The 16,382-nt window shown below is 47.6% G+C and overlaps 1 protein-coding gene across 6 annotated transcripts in view; it reads right to left on the bottom strand.

The window, feature by feature from the left end:
* Positions 1–1,395: 1,395 nt before the first annotated feature.
* The window catches only part of LOC135510451 (rho guanine nucleotide exchange factor 11-like), a 35,651-nt gene continuing 20,664 nt past the window's right edge, over positions 1,396–16,382 (bottom strand). For 5 of the 6 annotated variants that reach the window (XM_064931390.1, XM_064931389.1, XM_064931391.1 and 2 more), the window contains 14 exons: positions 15,702–15,827; positions 15,160–15,277; positions 14,485–14,633; positions 13,577–13,652; positions 13,040–13,216; positions 12,730–12,811; positions 12,484–12,564; positions 12,233–12,291; positions 11,909–12,079; positions 11,551–11,781; positions 6,173–6,274; positions 5,502–5,833; positions 5,285–5,417; positions 1,396–5,086 (listed from right to left, as the gene is read on the bottom strand). In XM_064931390.1, the coding sequence (XP_064787462.1) occupies positions 5,028–5,086; positions 5,285–5,417; positions 5,502–5,833; positions 6,173–6,274; positions 11,551–11,781; positions 11,909–12,079; positions 12,233–12,291; positions 12,484–12,564; positions 12,730–12,811; positions 13,040–13,216; positions 13,577–13,652; positions 14,485–14,633; positions 15,160–15,277; positions 15,702–15,827 (1,896 nt within the window). In that variant the 3' untranslated portion in view covers positions 1,396–5,027. The remainder of the gene's footprint in view (positions 5,087–5,284; positions 5,418–5,501; positions 5,834–6,172; positions 6,275–11,550; positions 11,782–11,908; positions 12,080–12,232; positions 12,292–12,483; positions 12,565–12,729; positions 12,812–13,039; positions 13,217–13,576; positions 13,653–14,484; positions 14,634–15,159; positions 15,278–15,701; positions 15,828–16,382) is intronic. The other variant, XM_064931392.1, reaches the window with a different exon arrangement.

Consider the following 16,382-nt stretch of genomic DNA (forward strand, 5'->3'; position numbering starts at 1 on the left):
GTGCAGGCCAGTCAAGTTCTTCTACACCGGTCTCGACAAATTATTTCTTTATGGACCTCGCTTTGTGCACAGGGGCATTGTCATGCTGAAACAAGAAAAAGCCTTCCCCAAACTGTTGCCCCAAAGTCTAGAATGTCATTCTATGCTATAGTGTTAATATTTCCCTTCGCTGGAAATAAGAGGCCTACCCCAAACCATTATTCTTCATCCACCAAACTTTACAGTTGGCACTAAGCATTGGGGCAGGTAGCGTTCTCCTGGCATCCGCCAAACCCAGATTTGTCTGTCAGACTGCCAGATGGTGAAGTGTGAATCATCACTCCAGAGAAATCTTTTCCACTGTTCCGGAGTCCAATGACAGCGAGAGTTACACCCCTCCAGCCAATGCTTCGCACTGGGCATGTTGATATTAAGCTTGTGTGCTGCTGCTCGGCCAAGGAAACACATTTATGAAGCTCACAACAAACAGTTACTGTGCTGCCGTTGCTTCCAGAGGCAGTTTGGAACTCGGTAGTGTTGCAAATGAGGACAGATTATTTTTACTCACTATTTCGCTTCAGCGTTCCCGCTCTGTGAGTTTGTTGCAGCCCCAGTATACCACTTTGCTGTTTGCTCCTAGAGGTTGCTACTTCACAGTAACAGCACTTACAGTTGACAAGGGCAGCTCTAGCAGGTCAGAAATGTGATGAACTGACTTGTTAGAAAGGTGGCATCCTATGACTGTGTTGCGTTGAAAGTCACTGAGCTCTTCAGTAAGGCCATTTTACTGCCAATGTTTGTCTATGGAGATTTCATGGCCGTGTGCTCGATTTTATACACCTGTCAGCAATGGGAGTGGCTGTAATAGCCGAATCCACTAATTTGAAGGAGTGTCCACATGATTTTATATATATTGTGTACCTTCTCCTCCAATGCCTTTAGAGAAGGAAGCAGGAGAGGACGTGAGCAGTCAAGGAACTACAATTGAGATTCACCCATCATGTTAGTGGACAAAGGTCCGTTTGGACTTCCCCTACTGAATATAATATTTCCTGGCCCTCAACATCAATACTTGGCTTACTTGACTTAAGCCATTGGCTCCTTTCCTATAAGGTGAATACAGTAGGCCATTCTGGGCAATTTTTCCCAGCTCAAACCAATTGAGGCTGCTCACTGTCACCTCCACAGCTCTCCTCAAAGTGGTCAACTTCAATGATACGGGAGGCCCTAAAAGACAATACATTTGTCGGGCCCTTGAGAGAGAAATTGGCCTGATATTTCTGTACTCAATAGTGGATGTATAATGTGTGAATAAATATGCTTACTGGTAGCTTCATTTGATTCAGGATCTGTCAATGTTCATGGTAGAGTTCGTTTCTTTCTCGTATCAACGAAGGTGGGCAAGTTAGGACTCAATCCTTTTTTCAAAGTTCTTTTTAATGTCACAATACACATGAATCTGCAACAAGACTTAATTTTCCTTCTTTGCAGCTAACAACCTCACCATTTATTCAAACGTGAGAGAAAATAATGTACACTTTTTTTCGTCTTGGTATCTACAAAAATAAAATCAAAAGAAAGGACAAAGGCTTTCCAGGAAAAATACAAGATTGTGATTTCTATATTACATAAGTGAACAAGATTAAAAGAGAAAAGGATCATTAAAGACGTGTATGCATGCCCTAGTTTGTTGTGCAGCGGTTTGACAAAGGGAGGAACCATCAGTTCTAACCTCTATACGAGAGAGATGGTTAGAGAACTCACGACAGAAATGTAGGAAAAACACAGACAAAAGACCAGAAGAAAAAGAACTTACTCAAAAGAGTGGGTAAACGAATGTCGAGCTAAGAGACAGAATGAAAGTAAGAGTCTGGAATCGTCCACCATGCCAAGGTAAACGAAAAATCTGCATCCCCTCTGGAGCCCCAACACACACTGTAGTGTCACGCAGACATATCGTACGCTGACCACACACACACTGTAGTGTCACACAGACATATCGTACGCTGACCACACACACACTGCAGTGTCACACAGACATATCGTACGCTGACCACACACACTGCAGTGTCACACAGACATATCGTACGATGACCACACACACACACTGCAGTGTCACACAGACATATCGTGCGCTGACCACACACACACACACACTGCAGTGTCACACAGACATATCGTACGCTGACCACACACACACACTGTAGTCACACAGACCTATCGTACGCTGACCACACACACACTAGTGTCACACAGACATATCGTACACTGACCACACACTGTAGTCACACAGACCTATCGTACGCTGACCACACACACACTGTAGTCACAGACATATCGTACGCTGACCACACACACACACACTGTAGTGTCACACAGACATATTGTACGCTGACCACACACACACTGTATTGTCACACAGACATATCGTACCCTGGCCACACACACACACTGTAGTGTCACACAGACATATCGTACGCTGACCACACACACACACACACTGTAGTGTCACACAGACATATCGTACGATGACCACACACACACACTGCAGTGTCACACAGACATATCGTGCGCTGACCACACACACACACACACTGCAGTGTCACACAGACATATCGTACGCTGACCACACACACACACTGTAGTCACACAGACCTATCGTACGCTGACCACACACACACTAGTGTCACACAGACATATCGTACACTGACCACACACTGTAGTCACACAGACCTATCGTACGCTGACCACACACACACTGTAGTCACAGACATATCGTACGCTGACCACACACACACACACTGTAGTGTCACACAGACATATTGTACGCTGACCACACACACACTGTATTGTCACACAGACATATCGTACCCTGGCCACACACACACACTGTAGTGTCACACAGACATATCGTACGCTGACCACACACACACACTGTAGTGTCACACAGACATATCGTACGCTGACCACACACACACTGTAGTGTCACACAGACATATCGTACGCTGACCACACACACACTGTAGTGTCACACAGACATATCGTACGCTGACCACACACACACTGTAGTGTCACACAGACATATCGTACGCTGACCACACACACACTGTAGTGTCACACAGACATATCGTACGCTGACCACACACACACTGTAGTGTCACACAGACATATCGTACGCTGACCACACACACACTGTAGTGTCACACAGACATATCGTACGCTGACCACACACACACACTGTATTGTCACACAGACATATCGTACGCTGACCACACACACACACTGTAGTGTCACACAGACATATCGTACGCTGACCACACACACACACTGTAGTGTCACACAGACATATCGTACGCTGACCACACACACACTGTAGTGTCACACAGACATATCGTACGCTGACCACACACACACACTGTATTGTCACACAGACATATCGTACGCTGACCACACACACACACACTGTAGTGTCACACAGACATATCGTACGCTGACCACACACACACTAGTGTCACACAGACATATCGTACGCTGACCACACACACACTGTAGTGTCACACAGACATATCGTACGCTGACCACACACACACTGTAGTGTCACACAGACATATCGTACGCTGACCACACACTTAGAGGGTTAACAGATTTCCTCTCCCAATGAATACAAGTTGTCTGTGCAAAAGGTGTCTCTCAGTTCAAACCTATGCCACTCTGTATGAAGGAACATCCCTTCATGGTTTTTTGTGGCAGTACAGCAAACACTAGTCATGGTATAGTAGTATAGAGCGGATTTACAGTATTACACACACAATAGAGTAGAGCGTTCTTTAGGAAATGATGACGACATGATAGACATCTGTGCATTCATTGAACATGTATCCTTTTTCGTAGTGGTCATCGCTGTACGTCTAGGAGTAGCGCTGTAGACGAGACAACAGCCATTCAGTAGAGAACAGTGCGGTAGTAGTGTTACCACGACGCGTTACTGAGGTCACCGGGAAGATGTTGTCGCTACAGACAACCCATCCCGTAGCTTAGCAGCTGTACATACATGCAGGACTTGCTGCATACGTCAGAATGACTGACCGACCGCCATCTTGGTTATACCTTAACAACAACAACACACCTCTTCCTTCATGGCGCTTCTCTCCTGTGTGATTATCAAACATATGTATCATATAACATGAATGAATTTATGGATGAATGAGGACTGTGCATGTTGTGATCTCTTTACTCATTCCTTCCTTCCTCTTGGCCCAGAGCAATAAACCTGAATATATAGATATATAGACACAGTCCTTCGATCAGCCTCCATGGCAGGCATACTGTAAAGCAACCAGTGGTAAAGAACTACCATCTTGGCTCAAACTAGGTGCAGCTTTGACTCCCAATAGAGCCGGTGATCTGTCCAGTGTCCTATCCCTCACCAATCCAATCAGCTTTGGCGTATGGATACATGACAGAGGATGCATTGTGGGTAAAGTGCCGGATTCCTTCAGTTGTCCAGTCGTTATTTTGTCAAAACATCAGTCACTTCTCAACTCTCTCCCTTGAACCCAGTGTTCTTTTCAAAGTATACTAACTTCTCCTTCCAATGTAGCCAACCTTATTCATTCCATTCAACATTTTATCCTTGACGTTACTCAATTTAGATTCCTCTCACTTCTTGTACTCTATTTGCTTCTTCGCACAACTGTTTCATCACTGCTTCTTTCCATTTCCCCCCTTCATCTGTCCATCCTCTCTTTCCTGCTCCGCAGAGGTCAGAGTTCACCCTAACCCCATGCTGGGGGCAGCCCCTTGGGTCTCAGGGGGTAGGGGCATCAGTCCTGCATCAATTCCTGGTCTCCCAGGGCAATGCCAACGTCATCCCGGTACTTCCTGGATTCTGCTCCCATGAGCAGTGCGTGCTGGGATTGGGCTGATGGTGAGGGGTGTGAGAGGGGGTTAGGGGGTAAAGGTTGGGGTCCCAGTCCATCAGTGTGTGTGTGCGTATGTCTACGGCAGGGTGGGGGTAAGTCTGTTAAGTCCTCGCTGAAATGACAACGTTAGAATCCAGTGGAGAGGATCTTCAGCTTGGCTGGCTCTGCTGGGCTCGCCTCCTTTCCTGGAGGGAGAGAGAGAGAGACATGTCAATAACAGAGCTGATGTAAACACAGACAAACACAAACCAACAACCAGAAAGGTCCATATTGAATTTGAATGTTTAAGAAATGCCTTTATGAAAGGTGGTATCCAGACCAAATCTTTCCACAAAACCTCTTCTGTATGACCCTGACCTCTTCTATCTAACCCCTGAACTCACCGTCCCCTGGGTCCCGGTCCAGAAACGGTGTCCTGACGACGGTGGCCTGGATATGAAAGAGGTCACCAGACTCTGGATAGACAGGCGGCTCTCTCAGTGTGTTCAGGAGCTGGTGATGAGCTGTCTCTATGTCCTGGGGGGGTTATGAGGGGAGAAAACGACAAGGAAAGATTAGCATGGAAATAACGTCCAAGTGTATGTGTTTAAAACGCCTTACCCTCAGCTGGTGCAGCTTTTTCATCAACTCCTCGATGGTGTGGAAAATATCATCCACATTTTTGATTATATGGCTCTGGAGGCTCTTTTGTGATTGACTCTGCCCTTCCTGCCGACTCAGATTTCCCCTCTCCGATTGATTGTCCGCAGACATGATGGAAGCGACCTGCCCTTCTTTCTCATGAGTCTGTACAGGCGATGAAATTACTTCCTGTTCCAGATCAGGAAGTTCAGTGGTGGTCGGGGTGGGGGGGTCGTTGACCTCATCTGTGTGGCTCTCGTCCAGCAGTCCCTCTCCCTGCTCTGTAGGCATCACCAGGTAGAACACGTTTCCTGCAGCACAGTGGGTTTACAGAGTTGCAATGAGCACCCGCGGGAACAAAAGTCAATCTCCATGTCAAATTGACACTACAACTGTGAAATCTTATAGTATGCAGCTAGAGGGTTATGTTCAGTAGGTATGAATTGGAAAACGTTTAAAAAATGGAAAAACGAAAGTGAGTGTTCTTATTGGACAAATTCAGGAAGAACCATACGATCTGCATTTCAAAATAGTTCTCTGGACACGACTCTGGTGAAGTAGTCACAAACCTCAGACAGAGAGACTTGGACCTAATGGAAGATATTCATGAGGCTTGAAAAGGACAACTAGACTGACGACTGGAGCATTACCCCGTACACTGGCCTCGCCTCTCGGCTCAGGTGATTGGTCAGAGTGGAGGGTGACATCTTCAGTGATGTCATCAGGGATAGAAGGGGAGCCCGCAATCACAGCTGAGGACAGATGGAGTGAAAGAGTGAGTGTGAGGGAGGTGATATTGTATGAGAGTGTGACAGACAGTATGAGATCCGAAAACCAGATCAGCTGAATCGAACAGAGGAGTGTGACCACGCAGAAGGTAAAGGAGGAGTGTGACCACGCAGAAGGTAAAGGAGGAGTGTGACCACGCAGAAGGTAAAGGAGGAGTGTGACCACGCAGAAGGTAGAGAAGGAGTGTGACCACGCAGAAGGTAAAGGAGGAGAGTGTGACCATGCAGAAGGTAAAGGAGGAGTGTGACCACGCAGAAGGTAAAGGAGGAGTGTGACCACGCAGAAGGTAAAGGAGGAGTGTGACCACGCAGAAGGTAAAGGAGGAGTGTGACCACGCAGAAGGTAAAGGAGGAGTGTGACCACGCAGAAGGTAAAGGAGGAGTGTGACCACGCAGAAAGTAAAGGAGGAGTGTGACCACGCAGAAGGTAAAGGAGGAGTGTGACCACGCAGAAGGTAGAGAAGGAGTGTGACCACGCAGAAGGTAGAGAAGGAGTGTGACCACGCAGAAGGTAAAGGAGGAGTGTGACCATGCAGAAGGTAAAGGAGGAGTGTGACCACGCAGAAGGTAGAGAAGGAGTGTGACCATGCAGAAGGTAAAGGAGGAGTGTGACCACCCAGAAGGCAAAGGAGGAGTGTGACCACCCAGAAGGTAAAGGAGGAGTGTGACCACCCAGAAGGTAAAGGAGGAGTGTGACCACCCAGAAGGTAAAGAAGGAGTGTGACCACCCAGAAGGTAAAGGAGGAGTGTGACCATGCAGAAGGGAGGGGCGGAGTGTGACCATGCAGAAGGTAAAGGAGGAGTGTGACCACGCAGAAGGTAAAGGAGGAGTGTGACCATGCAGAAGGTAAAGGAGGAGTGTGACCACCCAGAAGGTAAAGGAGGAGTGTGACCACCCAGAAGTTAAAGGAGGAGTGTGACCACCCAGAAGGTAAGGGTGGAGTGTGACCACGCAGAAGGTAGAGAAGGAGTGTGACCATGCAGAAGGTAGAGAAGGAGTGTGACCATGCAGAAGGTAGAGAAGGAGTGTGACCATGCAGAAGGTAAAGGAGGAGTGTGACCATGCAGAAGGTAAAGGAGGAGTGTGACCATGCAGAAGGTAAAGGAGGAGTGTGACCATGCAGAAGGTAAAGGAGGAGTGTGACCACCCAGAAGTTAAAGGAGGAGTGTGACCACCCAGAAGGTAAGGGTGGAGTGTGACCACGCAGAAGGTAGAGAAGGAGTGTGACCATGCAGAAGGTAGAGAAGGAGTGTGACCATGCAGAAGGTAGAGAAGGAGTGTGACCATGCAGAAGGTAAAGGAGGAGTGTGACCATGCAGAAGGTAGAGAAGGAGTGTGACCATGCAGAAGGTAAAGGAGGAGTGTGACCACGCAGAAGGTAAAGGAGGAGTGTGACCACCCAGAAGGCAAAGGAGGAGTGTGACCACCCAGAAGGTAAAGGAGGAGTGTGACCACCCAGAAGGTAAAGAAGGAGTGTGACCACCCAGAAGGTAAAGGAGGAGTGTGACCATGCAGAAGGGAGGGGCGGAGTGTGACCATGCAGAAGGTAAAGGAGGAGTGTGACCACGCAGAAGGTAAAGGAGGAGTGTGACCACGCAGAAGGTAAAGGAGGAGTGTGACCACCCAGAAGGCAAAGGAGGAGTGTGACCACCCAGAAGGTAAAGGAGGAGTGTGACCACCCAGAAGGTAAAGGAGGAGTGTGACCACCCAGAAGGTAAAGAAGGAGTGTGACCACCCAGAAGGTAAAGGAGGAGTGTGACCATGCAGAAGGTAAAGGAGGAGTGTGACCACGCAGAAGGTAAAGGAGGAGTGTGACCACGCAGAAGGTAAAGGAGGAGTGTGACCACGCAGAAGGTAAAGGAGGAGTGTGACCACGCAGAAGGTAAAGGAGGAGTGTGACCACGCAGAAGGTAAAGGAGGAGTGTGACCACCCAGAAGGTAAAGGAGGAGTGTGACCACCCAGAAGTTAAAGGAGGAGTGTGACCACCCAGAAGGTAAGGGTGGAGTGTGACCACGCAGAAGGTAGAGAAGGAGTGTGACCATGCAGAAGGTAGAGAAGGAGTGTGACCATGCAGAAGGTAGAGAAGGAGTGTGACCATGCAGAAGGTAAAGGAGGAGTGTGACCATGCAGAAGGTAAAGGAGGAGTGTGACCATGCAGAAGGTAAAGGAGGAGTGTGACCATGCAGAAGGTAAAGGAGGAGTGTGACCACCCAGAAGTTAAAGGAGGAGTGTGACCACCCAGAAGGTAAGGGTGGAGTGTGACCACGCAGAAGGTAGAGAAGGAGTGTGACCATGCAGAAGGTAGAGAAGGAGTGTGACCATGCAGAAGGTAGAGAAGGAGTGTGACCATGCAGAAGGTAAAGGAGGAGTGTGACCATGCAGAAGGTAAAGGAGGAGTGTGACCATGCAGAAGGTAAAGGAGGAGTGTGACCACGCAGAAGGTAAAGGAGGAGTGTGACCACGCAGAAGGTAAAGGAGGAGTGTGACCACGCAGAAGGTAAAGGAGGAGTGTGACCACGCAGAAGGTAGAGAAGGAGTGTGACCATGCAGAAGGTAAAGGAGGAGTGTGACCACGCAGAAGGTAAAGGAGGAGTGTGACCACCCAGAAGGCAAAGGAGGAGTGTGACCACCCAGAAGGTAAAGGAGGAGTGTGACCACCCAGAAGGTAAAGGAGGAGTGTGACCACCCAGAAGGTAAAGAAGGAGTGTGACCACCCAGAAGGTAAAGGAGGAGTGTGACCATGCAGAAGGGAGGGGCGGAGTGTGACCATGCAGAAGGTAAAGGAGGAGTGTGACCACGCAGAAGGTAAAGGAGGAGTGTGACCACGCAGAAGGTAAAGGAGGAGTGTGACCACGCAGAAGGTAAAGGAGGAGTGTGACCACCCAGAAGGCAAAGGAGGAGTGTGACCACCCAGAAGGTAAAGGAGGAGTGTGACCACCCAGAAGGTAAAGGAGGAGTGTGACCACCCAGAAGGTAAAGAAGGAGTGTGACCACCCAGAAGGTAAAGGAGGAGTGTGACCACGCAGAAGGTAAAGGAGGAGTGTGACCACGCAGAAGGTAAAGGAGGAGTGTGACCACCCAGAAGGCAAAGGAGGAGTGTGACCACCCAGAAGGTAAAGGAGGAGTGTGACCACCCAGAAGGTAAAGGAGGAGTGTGACCACCCAGAAGGTAAAGAAGGAGTGTGACCACCCAGAAGGTAAAGGAGGAGTGTGACCATGCAGAAGGTAAAGGAGGAGTGTGACCACGCAGAAGGTAAAGGAGGAGTGTGACCATGCAGAAGGTAAAGGAGGAGTGTGACCACCCAGAAGGTAAGGGTGGAGTGTGACCACGCAGAAGGTAGAGAAGGAGTGTGACCATGCAGAAGGTAGAGAAGGAGTGTGACCATGCAGAAGGTAGAGAAGGAGTGTGACCATGCAGAAGGTAAAGGAGGAGTGTGACCATGCAGAAGGTAAAGGAGGAGTGTGACCACCCAGAAGGTAAAGGAGGAGTGTGACCATGCAGAAGGTAAAGGAGGAGTGTGACCATGCAGAAGGTAGAGAAGGAGTGTGACCATGCAGAAGGTAGAGAAGGAGTGTGACCATGCAGAAGGTAAAGGAGGAGTGTGACCACCCAGAAGGTAAGGGTGGAGTGTGACCACGCAGAAGGTAGAGAAGGAGTGTGACCATGCAGAAGGTAGAGAAGGAGTGTGACCATGCAGAAGGTAGAGAAGGAGTGTGACCATGCAGAAGGTAAAGGAGGAGTGTGACCATGCAGAAGGTAAAGGAGGAGTGTGACCATGCAGAAGGTAAAGGAGGAGTGTGACCATGCAGAAGGTAAAGGAGGAGTGTGACCATGCAGAAGGTAAAGGAGGAGTGTGACCACGCAGAAGGTAAAGGAGGAGTGTGACCACGCAGAAGGTAAAGGAGGAGTGTGACCACGCAGAAGGTAGAGAAGGAGTGTGACCACGCAGAAGGTAAAGGAGGAGTGTGACCACGCAGAAGGTAAAGGAGGAGTGTGACCACCCAGAAGGCAAAGGAGGAGTGTGACCACCCAGAAGGTAAAGGAGGAGTGTGACCACCCAGAAGGTAAAGGAGGAGTGTGACCATGCAGAAGGGAGGGGCGGAGTGTGACCACGCAGAAGGTAAAGGAGGAGTGTGACCACGCAGAAGGTAAAGGAGGAGTGTGACCACGCAGAAGGTAAAGGAGGAGTGTGACCACCCAGAAGGCAAAGGAGGAGTGTGACCACCCAGAAGGTAAAGGAGGAGTGTGACCACCCAGAAGGTAAAGGAGGAGTGTGACCACCCAGAAGGTAAAGGAGGAGTGTGACCATGCAGAAGGTAAAGGAGGAGTGTGACCACGCAGAAGGTAAAGGAGGAGTGTGACCATGCAGAAGGTAAAGGAGGAGTGTGACCACCCAGAAGGTAAGGGTGGAGTGTGACCACGCAGAAGGTAGAGAAGGAGTGTGACCATGCAGAAGGTAGAGAAGGAGTGTGACCATGCAGAAGGTAGAGAAGGAGTGTGACCATGCAGAAGGTAAAGGAGGAGTGTGACCATGCAGAAGGTAAAGGAGGAGTGTGACCACCCAGAAGGTAAAGGAGGAGTGTGACCATGCAGAAGGTAAAGGAGGAGTGTGACCATGCAGAAGGTAGAGAAGGAGTGTGACCATGCAGAAGGTAGAGAAGGAGTGTGACCATGCAGAAGGTAAAGGAGGAGTGTGACCACGCAGAAGGTAAGGGTGGAGTGTGACCATGCAGAAGGTAGAGAAGGAGTGTGACCATGCAGAAGGTAGAGAAGGAGTGTGACCATGCAGAAGGTAAAGGAGGAGTGTGACCATGCAGAAGGTAAAGGAGGAGTGTGACCATGCAGAAGGTAGAGAAGGAGTGTGACCACGCAGAAGGTAAAGGAGGAGTGTGACCACGCAGAAGGTAGAATAGGAGTGTGACCATGCAGAAGGTAGAGATGGAGTGTGACCATGCAGAAGGTAAAGGAGGAGTGTGACCATGCAGAAGGTAAAGGAGGAGTGTGACCATGCAGAAGGTAGAGAAGGAGTGTGACCACGCAGAAGGTAAAGGAGGAGTGTGACCACGCAGAAGGTAAGGGTGGAGTGTGTATTATCAAACATTCTGATGTCATTCTGTAGAGTCTGACTTCATTTGATCATATTAGACACCAATGTGGCTCCACAAAGAAACAAGCAGTAATTTAATGAAAATGGACAACAATATTAGGTTACTGTCTAAATCTTCTGTCCTCGTTACCTTTCCTCACAACATGCACACTGGGGCATTCCACCTCCGAGGGCGCGGCTTCTGCGTGCTCAGCCTCCCATTGGCTGGGACTGACGCTAAGGAGAGTCTCAGAGGACGGCGGCCTCTGGTGGTCATTGAACGGGCTCCTCTCATTGGCTGCCTCGTTTGTGGGCGTGCCATCTGAGCCGTGACTCCACCCATCTTCCAGGTCGCGGAAAATCAGCTGCCTTAGCGTCTCCACTGAAAAGGCAGAAAAGTGGTATTGAATAAGTGGAAAGTTGATTCTCAACCAAACACATTCTAGTGACGCTAGTACATACGTATACAAAATAACATTTTAATATGTTTAAGTCTCTTGCTTTCTCACCGTCTTCAAGAGCTGCCTCTGCTACTCCAATTCGTCGCTTGACATAGTCCTGCCCCTCCCCGCAGAAGAAAGCTCCTGATTGGTCCGTTGGTGTGGTGCGTGCGAGCTCGTTATCCTCATCGTTAGGGGAGTCCGTCTCCATGAAAACCACATGCTCCGTCATCGAGTCGTCTAGGGACATTAAAGATCATCAATGTGATGAACGACAGAGCAGAGTTGGGGAATGATAGAGAATATTACTGTACAGAAATAAATATTTATATCTGTAGTCACTATAATCCACTCCAAAAACATACACTTCCTTACTAACACAATTTGTCTCACCTGATTGATAGACATGGCTGCCAGTTGAGACAGGGGAAGCGTTGCCAAGACTTGGGGAGCTGAGAGAGAGATAAAGGAGAGAGAGATAAAGAAGAGAGAGGGCGAGGAATGAGTGAGAAGACAGAAGAGAGATCAATGAGATGGAATCAGTACTGCTTAAGACAACTATAGCGAATGGTCTGCAATGCTATCAGAGTCTACAGATCTTCAATGTTAATTGTTAGAAACGGGCCAGTGTAAGGATTACTCACAAAATAGGTGTGGATCTGTTATTGGTCGAAGGTGAGGAGCCAGCAACCAATGAGATGGTCTTTTCAAGTTGGTCCTTCCAGCTGTGAAAAATAAAAATAAAATGGCACTCAAAACGTCCACCAAAGCTTTTCCATGTGATGAGTAAAATGCTGCAGGTTAAAATCCTGATGAACCTCGATCATGTATATTATCTGTAAACTAATCTCTATTCCTGGTATAGATATGGATGATGTAGATGTGCTCACATGTTTTTCTCTGAGGATGTCCCCGCTACCAGTTCATAGATCTTTCTCTCTGTGGTGCTGATGACGTACAGGGCCTTGTTGTCTGAGGTGGGAATCAGACACAATCAAACCATCATCATCACCACCACAGGGATAATAAAGCCATTATCTTATTATCTTGCAAATTTATTGAGATCCCATTTTCTGTTATTACATTGTTGTTACAGCATTAAACTGTTGTCTAAATCTAACCCAGATCACTGATTCATCTATACACAACCATTGGCCACTCCACACTTTGTCCCATAACCCCTGACCTCTAACCTCTTACCTGTGGCCACAGAGCGCACCAGGAGGGAGTCTAGCTGGACCACGGGGCTGAAGGAGGCCTTGGTGTCCCCGCTACCTCCTCCCCCCAGCCAGCGGGACGGGCAGCGCAGTAGCAGCCGGTCGTCTGGACCTCTCTGGAGCAGAACCAGCAGGTCTGATAGCAGCAGGGCCTGGATCTCTGAGAGATGAAGGAGAACCAGAACCATACGGTTAGAACCCTTACAGAACACTGAACACTAGAACTTAGAACCTGTAGGTCTGACAGCAGTAGGGCCTGGATCTCTGGGAGGGAAAATAAATCAAGTCAAAGATAGTCACCCAAAAAGTTAACAAGGCACAAATGATTCAACTCCCAGTGTATTATCTGGTGACTGAAGCAACAATACAGCAGAATCAGAACAGTGACTCCAATATGGAATACATGTCTGGGACAGTGTCTCCCGGGGTCTCTCGCAGCTGATTCCTTTTAGCTCTGGACAGAGTAGCCAACAGAATCTAAAGCACAGCAGTTCTATCTGTGGAGTGTTGTGGGTCTTACCTAAAGTTTTGTCTTTATTGACTTTCCAGGTGAGAGGACCCTCATGGATCATTGTCTTACTGGTCAGGTCCAGACTCTGACAGGACAGAGGACATCATCAGAATAAAGCTGTTATACTATGTGTTGGAGGAAGAGACTAACTTTGAAGAGGTGGTCAATACTAACATTGAAGAGGAGGAAGAGACTAACTTTGAAGAGGTGGTCAATACTAACATTGAAGAGGTGGTCAATACTAACATTGAAGAGGAGGAAGATACTAACTTTGAAGAGGTGGTCAATACTAACATTGAAGAGGTGGTCAATACTAACATTGAAGAGGTGGTCAATACTAACGTTGAAGAGGAGGAAAATACTAACGTTGAAGAGATGGTCAATACTAACGTTGAAGAGGTGGTCAATACTAACGTTGAAGAGGAGGAAAATACTAACATTGAAGAGGTGGTCAATACTAACGTTGAAGAGGAGGAAAATACTAACGTTGAAGAGATGGTCAATACTAACATTGAAGAGGTGGTCAATACTAATGTTGAAGAGGTGGTCAATACTAACATTGAAGAGGAGGTAAATACTAACGTTGAAGAGGAGGCAAATACTAACATTGAAGAAGAGGAAAATACTAACGTTGAAGAGATGGTCAATACTAACATTGAAGAGGAGGAAAATACTAATGTTGAAGAGATGGTCAATACTAACGTTGAAGAGATGGTCAATACTAACATTGAAGAGGAGGAAAATACTAACGTTGAAGAGATGGTCAATACTAACGTTGAAGAGGAGGAAAATACTAACGTTGAAGAGATGGTCAATACTAACGTTGAAGAGGTGGTCAATACTAACGTTGAAGAGATGGTCAATACTAACTTTGAAGAGGAGGAAAATACTAAACTCTGAAGAGGAAAAGGAGGTACCTTGAACTGTGGCGTGGGGTCCAGCCTGCGCTGGTATTGGTTGAGTCGTTGCCGGTGTTCAGTCTCCCTGACGACTTCATTGACGGCCTGCAGAATCCCGCGGCAGCAGGCCTGTGCACGTTGGAGAGGCGGGAGGTCTGTGGAGCCAGCTGTAGGAAGACGTTACACCCAGTGATATCACAACATCAAATAGGACCAGTTAGTTCAAAGCAGTAGCTATTTTTAAAACACTACTAACACTAACCTACTCGCCTAACTACTAAGACAAACCTACTCGCATAACTACTAAGACTAACATATCACCTAACTACTAAGACTAACATATAATCCAACTACTGAGACTAATATATCACCTAACATATCACCTAACTACTAAGACTAACATATCACCTAACTACTAAGACTAACATATCACCTAACTACTAAGACTAACATATCACCTAACTACTAAGACTAACATATCACCTAACTACTAAGACTAACATATCACCTAACTACTAAGACTAACATATAATCCAACAGTAACTTAATGAAGAACACTGGTGCTAAACTGTCAGACTATCAGTGTGTGTGATGTTGTCCAGTAACAGAGGGTAATTGGTGAGTATGAGTGTGAGAGAATCTCTATATAAATAAGAAAGAGAGATATGGAGGCGGATGATGGATCCCACGTACCCTCTGTGTGTTTGATGATGTTGTCCAGTAACAGAGGGTACTTAGTGAGTCTCTGTGTCTCAGACACCAGCAGGTCCTTCAGCTGCAGCCTCCTACAGTGAGGACTGGCCTCACACTCCTGACAATACATCCATCAAACAATCAAATCAATTAATGGAAAAGCCATTGTGACTGCATGTATGTGTGTTACCCGGGTAATGCGTGTGTGTTACCCGGGTGATGCGTGTGTGTTACCTGGGTGATGCGTGTGTGTTACCCGGGTGATGCGTGTGTGTTACCCGGGTGATGCGTGTGTGTTACCCGGGTGATGCGTGTGTGTTACCCGGGTGATGCGTGTGTGTTACCCGGGTGATGCGTGCGTTTTACCCGGGTGATGCGTGCGTGTTACCCGGGTGATGCGTGCGTGTTACCCGGGTGATGCGTGTGTGTTACCCGGGTGATGCGTGCGTGTTACCCGGGTGATGCGTGCGTGTTACCCGGGTGATGCGTGCGTGTTACCCGGGTGATGCGTGTGTGTTACCCGGGTGATGCGTGTGTGTTACCTGGATGATGTGTGTGAAGCGAGGGTCTTTGCGCTGCTTGTTCTTAATGAGTTCCAGAGCCTGAGACTGCTGGCTGCACAGGTGGGACACCTGCTCCTGAAACTCCTCCCCCGCCACGCCCTCAAACTAACACACAGGTACACACCGATATCCCAGTCAAAACACAACACTACACAATATACACGGAGTGTACAAAACATTAAGGACACCTGCTCTGTCCATGACAGACTGACCAGGTGAAATCTATGATCCCTTATTGAAGTCACTTGTTAAATTCACTTCAATCAGTGAAAATGAAGGGGAGGAAACAGGTTAAAGAAAGATTTTTACGCCTTTTTGACAATTGAGACATGGATTTTAGTTTAGTTTATTAATTTGACCATTTTAAAAAACAAGCAGACATAAAACTTGAAAAAGCCATACGTCACATTACTAAAATCATTGAGGATAACACGCAATACAGTCTGGGACTTATTTCCATTGTGGTCCTCTTGAGACAAGATGACTACTAGACAAGATCCAACACAGTATGGCAGTGAAATAATAAAACAACAACAGAGAAGAAGAACCTCTATCTCATCATTCCAGTTACATCATAGGGGTTATTCATATGGGCACAGAAGACAAACATATTTTTAGAGCTGCCCAGAGAGGACGTTGTTTTTATGGGCAGAGGCAACT

Source organism: Oncorhynchus masou, chromosome 23 (assembly GCF_036934945.1).
Source record: "Oncorhynchus masou masou isolate Uvic2021 chromosome 23, UVic_Omas_1.1, whole genome shotgun sequence".
Classification (NCBI taxonomy): domain Eukaryota; kingdom Metazoa; phylum Chordata; class Actinopteri; order Salmoniformes; family Salmonidae; genus Oncorhynchus; species Oncorhynchus masou.